Source organism: Haliotis cracherodii, unplaced genomic scaffold (genome assembly GCF_022045235.1).
Source record: "Haliotis cracherodii isolate W230 unplaced genomic scaffold, xgHalCrac1.p SCAF_10, whole genome shotgun sequence".
In the NCBI taxonomy this organism is placed as follows: Eukaryota; Metazoa; Mollusca; class Gastropoda; order Lepetellida; family Haliotidae; genus Haliotis; species Haliotis cracherodii.
Genome location: NW_027266265.1, coordinates 13,728,241 through 13,747,241, shown reverse-complemented (window position 1 = coordinate 13,747,241; position 19,001 = coordinate 13,728,241). Strand labels below are relative to the sequence as shown.

At 41.6% G+C, this 19,001-nt stretch overlaps 1 protein-coding gene across 1 annotated transcript; it reads right to left on the bottom strand.

The window, feature by feature from the left end:
* Nucleotides 1-1,146: 1,146 nt before the first annotated feature.
* On the bottom strand, nt 1,147-18,740 carry LOC139446793 (NACHT and WD repeat domain-containing protein 2-like). Its single transcript, XM_071228126.1, has 8 exons — nt 18,413-18,740; nt 14,139-14,504; nt 11,130-11,464; nt 9,564-9,734; nt 4,878-6,506; nt 3,410-3,594; nt 2,172-2,308; nt 1,147-1,355 (listed from the first exon to the last, which is right to left on the bottom strand). Exons 1-8 carry the CDS (start codon nt 18,738-18,740, stop codon nt 1,147-1,149), a joined length of 3,360 nt encoding a protein of 1,119 aa, XP_071084227.1.
* Nucleotides 18,741-19,001: the final 261 nt, after the last annotated feature.

The following is a 19,001-nucleotide window of genomic DNA, read 5'->3' as shown; positions in this document are numbered from 1 at the left end:
AACAAAGGCCCTGAACCTTAATTTTCGTAAAAAACATTTTATTCTGCCATGAAAACACAGGAATATCAACATTCAGTCCCCTACACTTCTTCAGTTTGCAGTAGAACATACAGTTCATTACAGAGTGTTTGACCTTCTAATGATTAATTTAATTTCTTGTCTTACAAATCTTGTCACTTTTCAGCCATTTTCACTCAAAAATAAATAATTGTGTCTTGTAACCCTTATTTCCAAATTTACAGTCACCCAGACTGCCTCTCTCTAAGCAAAAGAATAGCATTTTCCTCATCTCAAAAATAACCCCAAAAGCAATGTGTGTATTATATACAAGAAAATACTATCTTGCAGTAATAGATAAGTTCTGATTGTACCTCTTGACTTCAGGTATTTAGGACAAAAAAGTTTGCAAAGCAAATAATCTGGACCAATGATGTTCAAAAAGTAAAAATACTTCTTTGAAGAACTGTTTTAGGGGAAAATTGTCTCAAAATTCATGTTCTTGGGGATATGACTTGTTAATATGTTACATGCTGCACAAGAGCATATTGAAGAGGTAGTTTTAAGAAAATAATATCTTTGTGTATTAAAAAATCTATAGACACAAACACTCATTCTACACTGTGAAAACTTGACCAACATAATCTCAGTACCTAGACCAAGAACATCTAGCACTTACAGTGGACTGAAATATCCTGATTCATCCTTCCCAATTTGGCAGAGCTCTACATGGCTGTTTAGAAGGATGCTGCAGTCCCAGGTTCTGCATCCTCAACACTGTTAATCATAGTCAGTGAGTGAGTTGGGTTTAACGCTGCTTTTAACAGTATTCCAGTCATATCGTGGCGTGTCAGCTTAATGTGGGAGGAAAGCCCGATGTGATGCAGGTCTCAGACGTTTACCACTTCGGTGAAGCCCACGAGAACGGGTATGGTGCTGACAAACCTAGAAACATAATCGGGGCGAACTGGGATTCGAACCCACAATCATAGGTTTCTGGCGTGCCCAAGGGACTCAACTCTGCACTCCCGTGCCCCCTGTTAATCATAAGACCCGGTATGGTTGTATAACTTCTCTGTCATGAACTTTTCTATAATTCCTGAGACACAAAAGATGGAAATGGTCCATTAGTTTGTTCTGGATGCCACATCACACCTGAATGATGGCACCATTGTTTGTAGGGTCTCCGTAGCAAGCCTCTTCCTCCCCGGAATCCGATGCTTCAGATTCCACAGAAGTCAAACTGAACGTGATGATGTCATTCTGTCTCGGAAGACCAAGGATTATGGAGTCACCGAAAGGGGAGATCTCGATACAGGTCGGTTTGTCGTCTAAAGTCAGACAGGCCACCATCCTACCTGCAAGAAAATGTTTGTCAGTTCGTTAATGCTTCTTAATTTTTGTGTGTTTAACTGAGACAATTTAAAAAATGTTTCAATCATCGGACCCTTGAAATGTGGACAAAAATAATCTGGAAAACATAAATTGTTATTATTATGCTGAATGCACACATGGCAACAATTCTTATAATAATTTGAATAATCAATTTTTAGTTTTATGTGTTCAGGTAAAATGTAGTGTTTGTTTGTTGTTAAACGCACTCAGCACTATTCCAGCTATGATGGCAGTCTGTAAATAATCAAGTCTAGACCAGACAATCCAGTGATTGGCATCATGAGCATCAATCTACGCAATTGGGATATGATGACATGCATCAACCAAGTCAGCAAGCCTAACCACCCGATCCTGTTAATTTCCTCTTACGCCAAGCATGGGTTGCTGAAGACCTATTCTACCCCAGATCTTCACGGGTCTCAAAATTGTAGTCCGTCTGGAGAGCGGAAGGTCCAGGGTTCGATTCCCGGCTGCGTCATACCAAAAGACGTTAAAAGATGGAACTTGTTGTTACCCTGTCTGGCGCTTGGCATTAAGTGGCTAAAACAAGGACTGGTCGGTTCGGAGTCAGTATACTGTGTCTGAGTGGGGTATTCTTGTTAAACTGCGGCATGGTATCTCAGTGAGCTAGCACTATACATCAGCATCAGTCCGGCCTAGTACATGCAGCAACACGCACTTGCATGCACGTCTATCTTGGACGCGACGTTAAACCCCATTTCACCTCACCTCACCTCACCTCACCTCAAAATTGTAGCGCACCAAGTCTGTCCACCTACCTATTTCCAGATCCCATACGCAGAGTGTTCTGGCATGAGGCAGAATGCTCTCCCCTTTGTACCATGTGAGACATAGGTGGCACTGAGACGCCAAGACGATTCGGTTACAGACTGCATTCACGCCCTTCATGTGGAACCTGCAATAGAATATTAAATGTGTATTTTTATAAAGCATCAAATCAAGCCTTTTGAAGAATCCCCAAAGCTACTACAATGTATATTGCCACGATCAATGGATCAGTGTGCACGCAAATTTTATTCTCAGCTCCTTTGGGAGTATACAACGCAAGCTGTCTTATGAAGTGCTGGAAGGTTTAAAGTCACATTACAATCTCATCCTACTGGGTACCCATTCACTGCTGAGTGAACATTGAAATATTTTGAACGAAGTAACTTTCCTCAGCAGACACCACATGTAACGTGTGTTTGTGTATTGCAGGACCGAAGACCTGGAAACTCTCACAAGTCAAACTTGAAGAGCATGCTCACCCATCAACTTATTCCCCCCTTATCGACCAAAGTTGCTTAACGCTACAAGACATGTGACCTGTACACAAGACAACTTGCAAGCATACAGAAGACTTGTCAACAAAATGAGAGTGAGTGAGTGAGTGAGTGAGTGAGTGAGTGAGTATGGATTGACGCCGCTTTTAGCAATATTCCAGCAATATCATGACGGGGGACCAGAAATGGGCTTCACACATTGTACCCATGGCGGGAATTGAACCTGGGTCTTCGGCGTGACGAGCAAACGCTTTAACCACTAGGCTACCCGACCGCCGATGTCAACAAAATTAGAAGCAATGCCACCATGTGATCCTTTTATCAATTCCACAAAGAGCAAAGTGCACGTGGCAAGCAAACTGGAAAGAAACATTAGTTTTTCAATATTGATACTTTTGTTAAAGGACATCTCATTAACTGTAGGGGTGTGTTGGTCAGAGGTAATGACCCTTCCCCCCCCATAATAGATGGTCAGTCCTAAAAGTTCTTATTTTAACACTACATTCAAAGCAGTTGGTTTAAAATCCCCAAAACATCTGAGAATCTATACAGGGTTAGAAACTAACAGTTTTTGTCCACTAGTCCTTATAATGATAACATATGGCAAAACCCTTAAAATGGGCCAATTTCTACTGGTCCTTAGGATACCTTTACTATTGGGCAGTTTGGTAAGGACTATAGGACTAGTGCCAATTTCTAACGCTGCTATATTGGGTGGTTGAGAGCCAACTGACCTTACGTTCCCTGACTCCAGGTCCCACACCAATACATCCCCAGTGTTCAGCATGCTGACCACAGACTTGGTTGCCGTGACAACCGCCAGACTTGTACAGCTGTGTTTCCACTTCCAGATCTTGAAGACTTGACCACTGAGCAGATCGTACACTACCAGGAAGTTTGGCGCCTCCGATTCCAACTCCTGAAACAACAGATAATTGTGTTGGCGTCAGGTCATCTACAAGGATAACTACGGTAACAATACTTAACAATAACTACGCTGCACCCTAAAAAAAACCAAAACGTTTGACTTGTTACACAGAGCTGTGGACTTTTACATAGTGTTTTCCTAATAGATCCAGATTTGGAGCATACCTCACTCACAAACCTGCAATAATGTACATGAAATGTAAAAAAATATGCAAAACTATTTGCTTCTGAAAACACTTGCCTTCAAATATGTGTACTAATATTTTTGATCATGCAACTTTCTAAGAACTTGTTGGGTTGGAACCATTGAGAAGGCTGCCATCGCTAAGCATGATCACACTATATCACAAGTTGTGCCCCTTGTAATGAAAACGCTGTTCTTATCTCGTATAGCTTCACAAAGATCGTGACTACCATGGGCGGCAATCTTGTTGATCAGACAACGAAAACATTTGCAATTTCATCCCTGACACAAAAATATAGGCAATCGTTGGGGGGTTTAAAAGATGAAAAAGTTGAGTCAATAAAGAGATGTACAGTCATGGATGTTGACATGTGAAACGTTCCTTGATTGGACTATCGATATGTGTGATAGTCCAATCATAATTAGCACAGGAAAGTGGGCTTGATGTGGCAAGGGTGGACACAAGACTTTGATAAAAAGGCCTGTGGATGCTTTTCCCTTGGGAAGATGCAGAGGACAAGAGTTGATTGAACATTACCAGAGACCAAATACCGGTCTCTGACATTACCTACCGTATTCGACGTAATAAATGCTCAGGGCGCTCTCAAAATAGGAAATAGGGTGCTCTTATTAGAATATAATTTTAGTGAGAAAAAAACAGAATTGAAAGATCGTAAATTTCGTGATTTATGCTGATCGCCCGAAATTATACAAAAGAAAAGTATGTGCGTATACAAGACAGATATATTTTCCAAAATTTAATTGTCCATAATTCAGGGTGCATATATCATACAATTGCTTATTATACAAGAATAAATCAGTCTTGTGTACATTGATCAATTGGAAGGGGTGCTAATTGGGATTGTTCACTAGCCAATATATTAGCAAATATCGCCGTGGGCGCTTATTAGAGCGGAGTGCTTATTACGTCGAATACAGTATTGCCAATAAAATGATATAATATCCACTATACCACGGAGGCAGCCAGGGGATTGAACCACCAAACTTCCTCTCTCCGTCAGACAAAACCTCCACTAGACCACTTAAAATCCTGAAAACTGCCAACACTGAATCATAAGCCCATTTCTTACCTCACATGCACACACAACATAATGGCCGTCGTCTGTGATGTCCATGATGCTGGTGATGAACTGATGCTGGGCCATTCGCAGGTCGTGGATCAGACGCCGTTCCTGAAGCTCCCACACCAACAGTGGCGATGGTTTCTGTGTTTCATCACCACACACTAGAATCTTGCCATTCTTACTGATCAAGAGACTGTTGAGAAAACGATCCTCACCCGCTTTGAACGTTGCCACGGTGTCACCTGACTCAATGTCAAGGACATTGATGTACATCCTATTTCGGGACAAAGTGATCACGCTTTCGTCATTCCGAACACCAAACATCGGTTGCTTGAGATTCAGGACCCCCCGTAGCTTCGTTTCCAGGCATCCTTGATCAAGGTCATAAATTATTAGTTCTCGATTGCACAGAACCACAGCTTGGAACGAATCAACCATTTTCAAATCTTGAGGTCGATGAACTCCTGTTAACTTTCGAACAAATTTATGCGTTTTTCTATCCCAAACAGTTATCTCGTCAGAGTTAGATGACAAGCTTATGATAAAAGTCGTGTGACCTGGCACCCAGTACAAACCGCTGAGTTCATCATCCGAAATGGGTGGCGGGATCTGAGAGTTGGGATGTAGCAGACACGTAGACATGGCCTCCAAACGGACATCCGTCTCACCTTGGCATGTCTGCAACAGCTTTCCGATGTTTGTGTGCTGGGAATGGTCCAATATCTCCGATAACCTAGACAGGAACTGACTGGTGATTTGAGAGTGACATATATCTAGCGCCCCTGCCGACAGTGCTAAAGCTTGGTAGAGAAGTTTGACTTCGGAGTTTACCTTCTGTTGTTCATCCATATCTCCCAAAACACAAAGAGTGCTTGTAGCTGCGATCTTCGCCCTGAGCCAGTCCATATTGAATATAAACTGATTGTTAAAGTTTCCCTTCTTGCACTGTGAACACTGGTAAGGGTATTCCAAATATTTAAAAACTTTGAAATTCTTTAAGTAGAACAAATGCTTGGCAGCTTGCTCTTCATTATCACTGGTAACACTTTCATAGAAGGCACACAGATGTTGATGAACCTTGTTTTCACTGCCGTCTGATAAATATCGTCGCATGAGCAATGTCCGTAAATGTGTGCTAAATAATACATGAAGCAAAACACCATTGAATGTAAAAACATGTAAAAAAGGCTGCAGGCATGTCTTGATCTCCAGCCACATGAAAAACAATGTGTGGAAAACTGTTGTTGGATCTGTGTGCTTCAGTGCTTTCAGTATTTCTTCATCTTGGGACAAAATGGCTGCAATGTGAAAACTTGACAATCCTGACTGTGACAGTAAAAGAAAACAAATTAATTTGGACACGATTATATGACTGAAAGTGCTCTCCAGCTTCTGAAAAAGTTGCTTAAATGATAATTCAGTCCTCGTGGGTTGGTCGCCGGATATCACAGAAAGGCTTGACAAATCACAGAATAGTTGTACCCCAAGGGAGGCAACTACTGTATGGGATTGGTCATGTATCACAGAAGGAATTTTACTATCTTCGATACTGGAGAGGGCTATCATTTTCTTCACCATCTCATTGGAGGCGTTTGTTGTTAGGCATGGCACTTGAACAAAACAATCTCTTGGCATCTGAAAGAAGAGATTTAATCTTTAGAGTATTCCACAATTGTTCGAAATGGGCAAGAAAAGGTCAAAGACTACACAGTCAAGTGTTTGAGTGTGGTATTGGTTGTGGTTAACGGCACTTCTGAAAAACTAGATCGAGAAAGTCAAAAACCTCTAGCTACCCTTACTTAGAAAATCACATGTACTGGACGACAAATGACCTTGACCCTCAATTTCAAACAGACAGAAGGTTGTCTAAGTCCTCAAATAGGTAGAACAAATGGTAGGAAGAATGATCATTCAACTGACCTTGACCTTCAATGTCACTCAGGAAATTACCAAAGTCCATGCCCATCCTAGATAATATATACCATATTTCATCTACCTACTGTAGAAACTTCTTACATTTCTTGAACCTTTCAAACAGACAGAAGTTTGTCTAAGTCCTCAAATAGGTAGAACAAATGGTAGGAAGAATGATCATTCCACTGACCTTGACCTTCAATGTCACTCAGGAAATTACCAAAGTCCATGCCCATCCTAGATAATATATACCATATTTCATCTACCTACAGTAGAAACTTCTTACATATAACATATTTATGAGCTAATGACCTTAAGTTTGTTTGTTGTTTAACACTGCACTCAGCAATATTTCAGCCATATGACGGTGGTCTGTAAGTAATCGAGTCTGGACCGGACAATCCCGGGATAGACATCATGAGGATCGAGCCATGCAACTGGGATCGATGACATGCATCAACCAAGTCAGCGAGCCTGACCACCTGATCCTGTTAGTCATCTCTTATGATAAGCATAGTCACCTTTTACAGCAAGCATGGGTTGCTGAAGACCTATTCTACCCCGCATCTTTACGGGTTTCATGACCTTACTTGACCTTCAATATCCAATGTTTATCATATTCCTAGGTGGAATTCAGTTTAACAATGAAAATATGGTATATGTTCCTCATTAGAATACATACAAAGGGACCTACTATCGTTATCATACCACTGTCATCACTTGTCATACATATATATGTATTCATATCATGCAACCACCACATGCTTAAAACTTCAAAATATCTACATGAAAGGGCATTGAAGTAGAAATGGTAAGCATATACATTGCCATTTAGTGACCTTGACCTTATATATTGCCTGAATACCAATAAGTGACCTTGACCTAATATGAAGATTCAAGATTCAGTTTGAGTCCTCAACCTCAGGTTATGATCTTGACCCTTGGCATGACTGATCCTGCCATCCAGCCATCAATGCATCCATCCATCCAGCCAGCCATTAATGCATCCATCCATCAATACAGCCATCCATCCATCAATGCATCCATCCAGCCATCAATGCATCCAGCCAGCCAGCCATCAAGTCATCAGTCCAGCCAGCCATCAATGCATCCATCTATCCATCCTGCCAGCCAGCAATGCATTCATCCATCCAGCCATCAATGCATCCATCCATCCAGTCATCACTGCATCCAGCCAGCCAGCCATCCACCAATGCATCCATCCATCCATCCAGTCATCAATGCATCCATCCATCCAGTCATCACTGCATCCAGCCAGCCAGCCATCCACCAATGCATCCATCCATCCATCCAGTCATCAATGCATCCATCCATCCAGTCATCAATGCATCCATCCAGTCATCAATACATATATCATCCATACATCCAGTCATCAATGCATCCATCCATACATCCAGTCACCAATGAATCCATCCAGTCATCAATGCATCCATCCATCCAGTCATCAATGCATCCATCCATCCATCCAGTCATCAATGCATCCATCCATCCAGTCATCAATGCATCCATCCATACATCCAGTCACCAATGAATCCATCCAGTCATCAATGCATCCATCCATCCAGTCATCAATGCATCCATCCATCCATCCAGTCATCAATGCATCCATCCATCCAGTCATCAATGCATCCATCCATCCAGTCATCAATGCATCCATCCATACATCCAGTCATCAATGCATCCATCCATCCAGTCATCAATGCATCCATCCAGCCAGTCATCAATGCATCCATCCATCCAGCCATCAATGCATCCATCCATCCATCAATCAATGCATCCATCCATCCATCAGTGCATCCATCCATTCAGCCATCCAGTCATCAATCCATCCATCCATCCAGTTATCAATGCATCCATCCAGCCATCAATCCATCAATGCATCCATCCATCTCGCCATCAATGCATCCAGCCATCAATGCATCCATCCATCCAGTCATCAATGCATCCATCCATCAATGCATCCATCCAGCAAGCCACCAATGCATCTATCCATCCAGCCATCAATGCATACATCCAGTCATCAATGCATCCATCCATCCAGCCACCAATGCATCTATCCATCCAGCCATCAATGCATACATCCAGTCATCAATGCATCCATCCATCCATCAAGTCATCAATGCATCCATCCAGCCATCAATGCATCCATCCATCAATGCATCTATCCAGTCATCAATGCATCCATCCATCCAGTCATCAATGCATCCATCCATCCAGCCAGCCATCAATGCATCATCCATTCATCTATCCATGCATCCATCATCCATCAATTCATCCATCCATCCAGTCATCAATGCATCCATTCAGCCATCAATGCATCCAGCCAGCCAGCCATCCATCAATGCATCATCCATTCATCCATCCATCCAGTCATCAATTCATCCATCCAGCCATCAATGCATCCATCCATCCATCCATCAATGCATCCATCCAACCAGCCAGCCATCAATGCATCCATCCAGTCATCAATTCATCCATCAATGCATCCATCCAGCCATCAATGCATACATCCATCCAGCCAGCCATCAATACATCTATCCATCCATCCATGCATCCATCCATCCAGTCATCAATTCATCCATCCAGCCATCAATGCATCCATCCAAGCATCCATCATCCATCCATCTTGAATAAACATAAAAATATCTGTGAAACTACTTCATCATCTTTTTATTATCTTCATCCTTGTTCTTAATCTGCATTGATGTCAAAACCCTGCGAATAAGCCATGTTGATACTACTACTGGAGCATCTCACCTGACGTTTCATCTCCAGAACGACCTGATGGTTGGAGGTCAAGACCACAGCCTTGACGTGAGGCGGCAGCTGTTCCGGCACCCAGTCAATGACTGCCTCAGTTACCTCCCCTAGCACTATGATCAGAGGGCGCTGTTCACAGGCATGTTGCATCAACTCATGGAAATTAGGCTGACGATAGAAACAGATTGGAAATAACACATATCAGCAGATAATGGACAGTGTTATCGATGGGAAAAACCACCAGATACACTTGGTGTCACAATCCAACAAAAGTATTCAAATGAGGCCACAGAGCAAAAACTACATTTAAGTCCCACAAGTCTATACAATGTCCGCTAATCAATAAATAATCGACAATTATTCCCATTAATTTTAGATTGTGGTTTCTGATCATTTGCCCCAATAGGGCAAATAGGGTGATTCAATCAATGACTACATTCACACACGGTTTTTAAAGTTACTTCATTGAGCAAAATTATGCCTTAAACATGGATTGTTTTAAGATGGATATATTTCATGATAAGGAGATTATTACCTTCTTGTGTTTTTGTATTGTAAGTATACAATATTAGAAATAAAAAATATGCATTATGCCTGCCAAGTGCTCACATAATACAATTTCTTTTCCTATATATCATATTATATGGAAACAAAATCAGGTAATTATCTTCATAAATTATACAGTTAATGTTTGTTTTAATAAAAAGACCTACAGGTGGTGCACTTAACATTGAAGACACAAGATGGAAGCAAATAGTAATACAATTTGCGCTTGATAGTCTGGTTATTGTTTATAAAGTCATTAAATATGTCTATATGTACAGTATGCAAGTCTCTCTTTTCCAAAATCTAATGTTTTCCTAAGGCAAGATCAATATGTTTACTGATTTTCTTAATGAGATAACCTGTAAACAAATTATAAATAAACTGCCAGGCAAAAGAAAGTATTCATCAATTTTTGAAGGTGTCTTTAATTGAAGTGAGTGAGTGAGTGAGTTGGTTTTACGCCGCTTTTGACAGTATTTCAGTTATATCACAGCGTGTCAGCTTAATTTGGGAGGAAAGCCCGAAGTGATGCAGGTCTCGGACGTTCACCACTTCGGTGAAACCCACGAGCACAGGTATGGTGCTGACAAACCTAGAAACATAATCGGGGTGAACCGGGATTCGAACCCACAATCATAGGTTTCTGGCGTGCCCAAGGGATGCAACTCTGCACAGCGAATCGCAGCGCCTGTGCCGACTGGGCCACCTGTGCCCCCGCTTAAATTGAAAATAAAAACAAGAAATGGTTATTCGATGATGTATTTGATACGGATATCATGGTTGTGTTTTGGACCTTACGTTTGGGTGACTTGTCAGCCTGGCAATGGTCGTAATTATTTGGTCAAATTTAATTTATAAAGTCATTCTTTCTTTACCCGGCATTTTATATCTTTTCATTGATTTTATGTTTTGATTTGAAAAAAAAAAGCTCATGACATCAAATATAAATCAAATATATTCATCATATTTCCATGTTTGTTTTATTTTTCTAAAATGGCGGGGTTTATCAATATTTACCAGATCTAAGCATGCAACGGGTTGACAGTAGAGGTGTCCCATCTGTATGCAAATCCCTGCCACCAAAGATCCGATGCTCTTGCTCTCAGGTGTCAGGCCGAGGAAGCGTACCACGGTAGCGGCGTTCTTGTCGGAGATCAATGACACCACATGGGAGGTCAGGGCGTGCGTGTCGACCTCGGCATCACACACCAGCACCATCGGGAACTCATCGGAGTTGGTGAGGTAAGCGGAGATCCGACTCAACACCGGCAGTGATGGTGTGTAGATGTGCTGGAGGTTCTGACACAGTGAGGTATGGGCTGCCACCTCTTGGTAAATCTTGTCTGGAATATCTAGAGAATGTGGGGTCGGCAATGATTATGTGAGGCTTGTTTAATTCTGAAGACCGATAACGATGTTGTTTTAGTTTTTTTATAAAAGTTTCAGAGCTATTTCTTGCCCCTTCACCTTTCGAGGCAAGGGAGTTAACTGACGATAAAAGTCCAGTTTTCACCCCAATCTCATTAAAATCAGATCTTAGTTCTCGCTACCGCTAAACAAAGATCTGAGGTCATGTCTGACCTTTCGTGAACTTTGACCGATCAATGAAATGACTAACAAGAAGTCGATAATAGCCAATCAGAAGGCAGCTTAATCAAGCTTGACGGCACAGGTTCCAAACTGGCGACTAACCTCGATTAAAAAATTATAAAATCGAACAAAAGAACATTCTGGAATGGCTAATAGATGGTCCAGATTGTATGAATACAGACATAAAGACATGAACGCTATGGGATATCCTCAGATCTTTGTTTAGCGGTAGCGAGAACTAAGATCTGATTTTAATGAGATTGGTTTCCACCCTTGCCAAACTAGGCCGGAATTTCTGGGGTTAATACGAGTTATGTCCCTTCTATGTCCCTCCTATTTACCAATCAGATTCCATCACTCATATCACTTGCATTTGCTTCAAACAAAATGGCGTCTCTAAGTGATTATAATCTGATTGATAATCAATACCTATAGTCAAAAAATATCTGTTGACGCTAAGTTGACGATACACATGTTTCCTGAAATTGATCAAAATCTGCACAGCAGTTTATGAACCGGAATTTGATTTCATTGTGCGATTTTGATTGGACTATGCATAGACTCGTTAGTCCAGCCAAAATATAACTCCATAATTTCAGCCTAGTTCGGCAAGGGTGGAAACTGGACTTGTATAGTCAGTTAACTCCCTTGCCTTGGGAATATGTTGCCCCTTCATCAGGTTTGTTTGTTTGTTTGTTTTGTTTGTTTGTTTGTTGTTTAACCCCGCACTCAGTAATATTCAAGCCATACGACGGCGGTCTGTAAATAATTGATTCTGACAATCCAGTGACTGATCTCATGAGCATTGATCTACAAAATTAGGATATGATGACATGTATCAACCAAGTCAGCGAGCCTGACCACCCGGTCCCGTTAGTCGCCTCTTACGACAAGCACAGTTGCCATTTGCGGCAAGCATGGGTTGCTGGAGTCCTATTTTCCCCCCGATCTTCATGGGTTCCTTCATCAGGTAAATGTCTGAGGTATTTATATTACTCAGAAGAATTAACAGAACACCTGATTCCTTCATGGCATGACTGATTAACTATAGCAATATGAAAGAATTGAGTGGTCCTTAACTTGTTTTGAGCAGTATAGGATTCATAAACAACTACATATCAATATGAAATGGGGACTTTACAGTTCCAATTTGGGAACTTTTACTGATGTATAATTATATTGTCAGGACTAAGTCGTGAGTGAGTAAGTGAATATGGTTTTACGCCGCTTTTAGCAATATTCCAGCAATATCACGGCGGGAGACACCAGAAATGGGCTTCACATATTGTACCCATGTTGGAAATAGAACCTTGGTCTTCGGTGTGACAAGCTAATGCTTTGACCACTGGGCTACCGGACCGCCAATCAGGTCAAAGTAAACTAGGAACTAAAGAAACTATACCTCTCAGTTGATTTTATCAAATGTTTTCAATTAGTGATATTATATTAAAGAAATAACTGTACTTAGTCAGCACTCAAATGATATTTCTACATAATAATAATTTTTAAAAAATAATTTGATATAAAACTTTTAAAAATTAAAATATTTTTTTTCGCACAAAACTCAAGTGCTGATGGGTACCCTAGACATCTTGAAAATCACTAAATTTGCTTTTTTGGGCACAACATTTAAAACATTGTCATGTGGTTACAAATTCATTTCTTACCCAGTCTTCCTTGAACCAATCTCATTAAAATCAGACCTTAGTTCTCGCTATACAAAGATCTGAAGACATCCAATTAGGGGTGACGCCAGAACGACCTTTCATCCGACTAATCAGTCGCTTACCAGATTATGAAAGTGACAGTCGGAATGTGATTTCTAGTCACGCAATCTTGAAAACTTTAACATGGTGTATTTCGAACGAAAGTTACGGGATTAACGACTGAACCCGTACAATCTAGACCATCTTTTAGCCATTCCAGAATGTTTTATCAGGTTTCAAATTTGTAATCGAGAATTTGTCAAAATATGTTTCAAAGCGTAGTCGCCAATTTGAAATTTGTGCCATAAAGCACGAGAAAGCTGCCTTCTGATTGGTCATTCCATTGGTCGGTCAAAGTTCGAGCAAGGTCGGCCTGACGTGACCCGTAATGGGATGTCCTCAGATCTTTGATCAGCGGAAGCGAGAACAAAGATCTGATTTTAATGAGATTGTCCTTGAAACAATTTATTTGTACACAAAATAACTCACCACCGACTACTGTTTACAGGAATGAGTGATGGTTGAATAGACATAATTAAATTTAACAACATTTCTTTCAATTTTAAATTACATAAATAATAAACTTGGCATCCTTTCTTTTGCCCCTCAATTTAACTCCAAATGACAGAACTAATGTATGCTGACAAACAGACATGTTGGTCATTGTTTCAGGAGAGGATTAATGCCCTAAGATAACAAGGTACTCCAGAAAATCAAGCATATCACTCACTGAGAGGTAAGATGGTTGAGCTGTGTGTTTCCATGATGCTTTGCAGCTTCCCAGTCAGGTCCTTTCGTAGAGTTTCACAGAAATTCTGTATATACCGAGCATGCTCAGCGACCTTTGCAGGGTCAAGGTCATTAGGTGTCCACTGGACATCAAACTTAACAATGTTGGAGTTTGGCACATTATTATCAATAAGTTCCTTCAAATGTTGTATAGTTTCCAGGGAGTGTTGGTCTCTTTCCCCGTTGACCACGTCCATGTAAAGTTCGGACACCCCTGTCACGTCTGTGAATGACCGCATCACCACAAACACATTGTCAGGTGGAACTCTCTTGGATATGAGGCCTAGATTTATCTCTGTTTCCAAACCTGAAATTCAAATAAAAGTTTTTTAATTCTCATGAAAAGTTGAAACCTCTCAGTGCACTATAAGGTCTCTAGTAGACTAACCTGATATTGCAGTAATCTAGACTTGCCAAACATTATAGACTTGCATGGGCTGTATTGGATATATTTGTTTCAGGGTCTGAATGACAGACTAGGTCTCAGGTTAAAATAAGTGAGTGTAATAAATGGCTACATGGTATTGAGGTCATGTTTTCATCTAATTTAGTTCATGACAAAAAGTTCATTATATGGGCCTGTGGAGATTCCAGGGTAGATTCCAAGGCAGGTTAGGTCTCCAGTAGCCCATGTTTGACTCCCTGTGGAGATTCCAAGGCAGGTTAGGTCAACAGTAGCCCATGTTTGTCTCCCTGTGGAGATTCCAAGGCAGGTTAGGTCTCCATTAGCCCATGTTTGTCTCCCTGTGGAGATTCCAAGGCAGGTTAGGTCAACAGTAGCCCATGTTTGACTCCCTGTGGAGATTCCAAGGCAGGTTAGGTCCCCAGTAGCCCATGTTTGTCTCCCTGTGGAGATTCCAAGGCAGGTTAGGTCAACAGTAGCCCATGTTTGTCTCCCTGTAGAGATTCCAAGGCAGGTTAGGTATCCAGTAGCCCATGTTTGTCTCCCTGTGGAGATTCCAGGGCAGGTTAGGTCCCCTGTAGCCCATGTTTGTCTCCCTGTGGATATTCCAAGGCAGGTTAGGTCAACAGTAGCCCATGTTTGTCTCCCTGTAGAGATTCCAAGGCAGGTTAGGTCTCCAGTAGCCCATGTTTGTCTCCCTGTGGAGATTCCAAGGCAGGTTAGGTCAACAGTAGCCCATGTTTGTCTCCCTGTGGAGATTCCAAGGCAGGTTAGGTCCCAAAGAATCCATCTTTGTCTCCCTGTGGAGATTTCAAGGCAGGTTAGGTCTCCAGTAGCCCATGTTTGTCTCCCTGTGGAGATTCCGAGGCAGGTTAGGTCAGCAGTAGCCCATGTTTGTCTCCCTGTGGAGATTCCAAGGCAGGTTAGGTCAGCAGTAGCCCATGTTTGTCTCCCTGTGGAGATTCCAAGGCAAGTTAGGTCTCTAGTAGCCCATGTTTGTCTCCCTGTGGAGATTCCAAGGCAGGTTAGGTCAGCAGTAGCCCATGTTTGTCTCCCTGTGGAGATTCCAGGGTAGGTTAAGTGCCTGGAGTCCATGTTTGTCTCCCTGTGGAGATTCCAAGGCAGGTTAGGTCTCCAGTAGCCCATGTTTGTCTCCCTGTAGAGATTCCAAAGCAGGTTAGGTCAGCAGTAGCCCATGTTTGTCTCCCTGTGGAGATTCCAGGGAAGGTTAGGTGCCTGGAGTCCATGTTTGTCTCCCTGTGGAGATTCCAAGGCAGGTTAGGTCAACAGTAGCCGATGCTTGTCTCCCTGTGGAGATTCCAGGGTAGATTCCAAGGCAGGTTAGGTCTCCAGTAGCCCATGCTTGTCTCCCTGTGGAGATTCCAGGGTAGATTCCAAGGCAGGTTAGGTCTCCAGTAGCCCATGCTTGTCTCCCTGTGGAGATTCCAGGGTAGATTCCAAGGCAGGTTAGGTCAACAGTAGCCGATGCTTGTCTCCCTGTGGAGATTCCAGGGTAGATTCCAAGGCAGGTTAGGTCCCCAGCAGCCCAAGTTTGTCTCCCTGTGGAGATTCCAGGGTATATTGTTCCCTAGCAACCTATGCTAGGTGTAAGAGGGGACTTAATCAGACCTGGTTGTCATGATTGGTAACTTGATTGATAGCATGTCATCTTACTCTGACAACATAGGACGATGCTCATAATGTCAACCACTGGCTTGTCTCATCAGACTTACTCACTGACTGCCATGGTACAGCTGGATTATCATGGACCATGTATACGAGAAACAAACAATATCTCTATAATCGCACTTGTTGGAACTAAGGGTCAAATATATCCCTGGAACCTTATGCTCGTTTACAGCCGTAGCATGGTTCAAAACTCCTTTTCTTCCAGCGACAATGGCATAGTTCAAATCATAATGGCACTGTTGAAAATAGAACCTGGGGCCTCCAGCTATCACCAAGAAATATTATTTTGTTTAGCAAAAATGGTTATGTTAAGAAGTTGATATATGTACCTTCACAAAGTGGACTGGACACATGCATGAAAAAATGCTTAGTGGACATATTTTAAATTCATAAAAAAATCCAAGGGATTAGGATACTGAAAATGGCATCATCAATTTCAATAGAAAGGAAGAGGCAAACTAGCTCAGTGTCACATGACATCCACTGAGTTTGAAGATGGATCAACAGTATATTGTTTTCGTTGGCAAACTTAAATTCCAAAAGGCCCATCTATATATCTGTGAGTGAGTGAGTGAGTATGGTTTTACGCCGCTTTTAGCAATATTCCAGCAATATCACGGCGGGGGACACCAGAAATGAGCTTCACACATTGTACGCATGTCGGGAATCGAACCCTGGTCTTCGGCGCGACAAGCGAACGCTTTAACGCCTGGGCTACGCGACCGCCCCTATATATCTGTGAATTTCTTGGGGTACACTCGGAAGAAAGTACATCTCTACACGGGGTGTATCTGACCTTTTAGGGGTGGTCGGGTAGCCTGGCGGTTAAAGTGTTTGCTTGTCACGCCGAAGACCTGGGTTCGATTCCTGACATGGGTACAATGTGTGAAGCCCATTTCTGGTGTCCCCCGCCGTGATATTGCTAGAATATTGCTAAAAACGGCGTAAATCCTCACTCACTCCCTCACTCACTGAACTTTTCAGTGAATCAATAGTGATGGATGGGTTAGCCATGGGTGAACGTGTGTACTCTCGCTTTGACTTCCTGGATCAAAGCTGCTTGTGCTTGATCATTCATTTAAAACAATAATACTGCTGGATTGTTGCTGACCCAGGTTTTTTCACTTGGTTTACAGGTTTCTTTATGTGTTGGAGTGAGTGAGTGAGTTAATGGATGAGTTCACCTTTTAATGAGTGACTGAGTGAGTGTTAATGAATGAATGAGTGAGTGAGAGAGAGTGAGTGTGTCAATCACTGACGAGTGTGTGAATGAGAGAGTGAGTGAGTGAGTGCATGCGTTAATGGATGAGTTCACCTTTTCATGAATGAATGAGTTAATGAATGAATGAGGGAGTGAGAGTGAGTGTGTCAATCACTGATAAGTGAGTGAGTGACTGAGTGAGTGAACTGCCTTGGAAAAATACCATATTTAAGTTTTGTCACAGAATGATTTGGGTCTATTTCTTTGCAGAGCATTCTCAATAGTATTGTGGAAAAGGTGTACTAACAAAACAAGTCAAGAAGATAAACATACTTCTTGACGAACTCTATGAAATGTCATGGTGGTAGAGCCCAAAAGAATTCTAAAAATGACTAGTTTGACCTATTTCAGAGATTTATTACTGAAAAGGCAGAAAACTATGGGCCATTTAGTAAAAAAATACAAAGTTGAAATAAAGGACAAAAGTGTGCAATAATAGTCAAATGTTACTAACAAAGGTCAAAATACAAAACAAACAGATTTCGGTTATAAAATATAAAAATGAAATAAAGGTCAAAAGTTCGCAAAAATAGTCAAATTAATATGAAAACTGCATGTCGAAGTGTATTTTTTTATCGAATGGCCGCCCATTGATTGTTTGTTTGTTGTTTAACGCCACACTCAGCAATGTTCCAGCTATATGATGGCTGTCTGTAAATAATCGAGTCTGGACCAGACAATCCAGTGATTGACATCATGAGCATCGATCCACGCAATTGGGATACAATAACAGCAAGCCTGACATTTGTAATATATAACAATGACCATGTACATTGCATTCTCTTGAGGTTCACTATTCGCAAGGATATACTATGGGTAAATACAAATGTTATTGGTTATGTGAACTTAGTAACAGGTTTACCTGACTTGAGGTACCTCTGCTTGTTTTCCTCTGTCATATATTTCTTCCACACAGCCTCGATCTGGGCCATTTTCTTCTGTGTGCTTTTCCCCTTCTTGCTCTCGTTTGAGTTGAACACGGTGAGGTTACAGGTGAAAGGTTCAACAGTGTCATCATCACGGTAACTTGATTCAATCAACTTCTTCTCCGTTTCATCAGTAATGAGTGACACAGTGTCTGTGAAAACGTCCCTGGGTAGTATCCAGGGGAGACAACTGCCCAGCTTGTCATTTAGCAACACCTGGAATAATAGACATTTTATTCTCACATTTAACAAATTCAAAAACATTAAACGTTATGGGAACTGAAAAAAAAATCTCATTAAAATCAGACCTTAGTTCACTACTGCTAAACAAACATCTGAAGACATCCCATTAGGAGTCACGTCAGAACCTTCTATCATCCGAACAGTCAGAGCGTCACTTACCAGATCATGAAAGTGACAGTCGGAATGTGATTTCTAATCATGCAACCTCGAAAACTTTAACACTTTAATTTCAAAATTCCAAATTTCCGCCAGGTTGCCTTGTCTTTCGGACATACCCTTCTC

Bases quoted from the DNA above. Each gene is read 5' to 3' on its own strand.
- LOC139446793 (XM_071228126.1), bottom strand. From the start codon at position 18,740: ATGTTTTTGAATTTGTTAAATGTGAGAATAAAATGTCTATTATTCCAG. The intron at 9,735-11,129 runs GTAAATATTGAT...TTCTATCGTCAG, and splicing joins CCGTTGCATGCTTAGATCTG to CCTAATTTCCATGAGTTGAT. The intron at 2,309-3,409 runs GTCAGTTGGCTC...ATTCTATTGCAG, and splicing joins CTGGAGTCAGGGAACGTAAG to GTTCCACATGAAGGGCGTGA.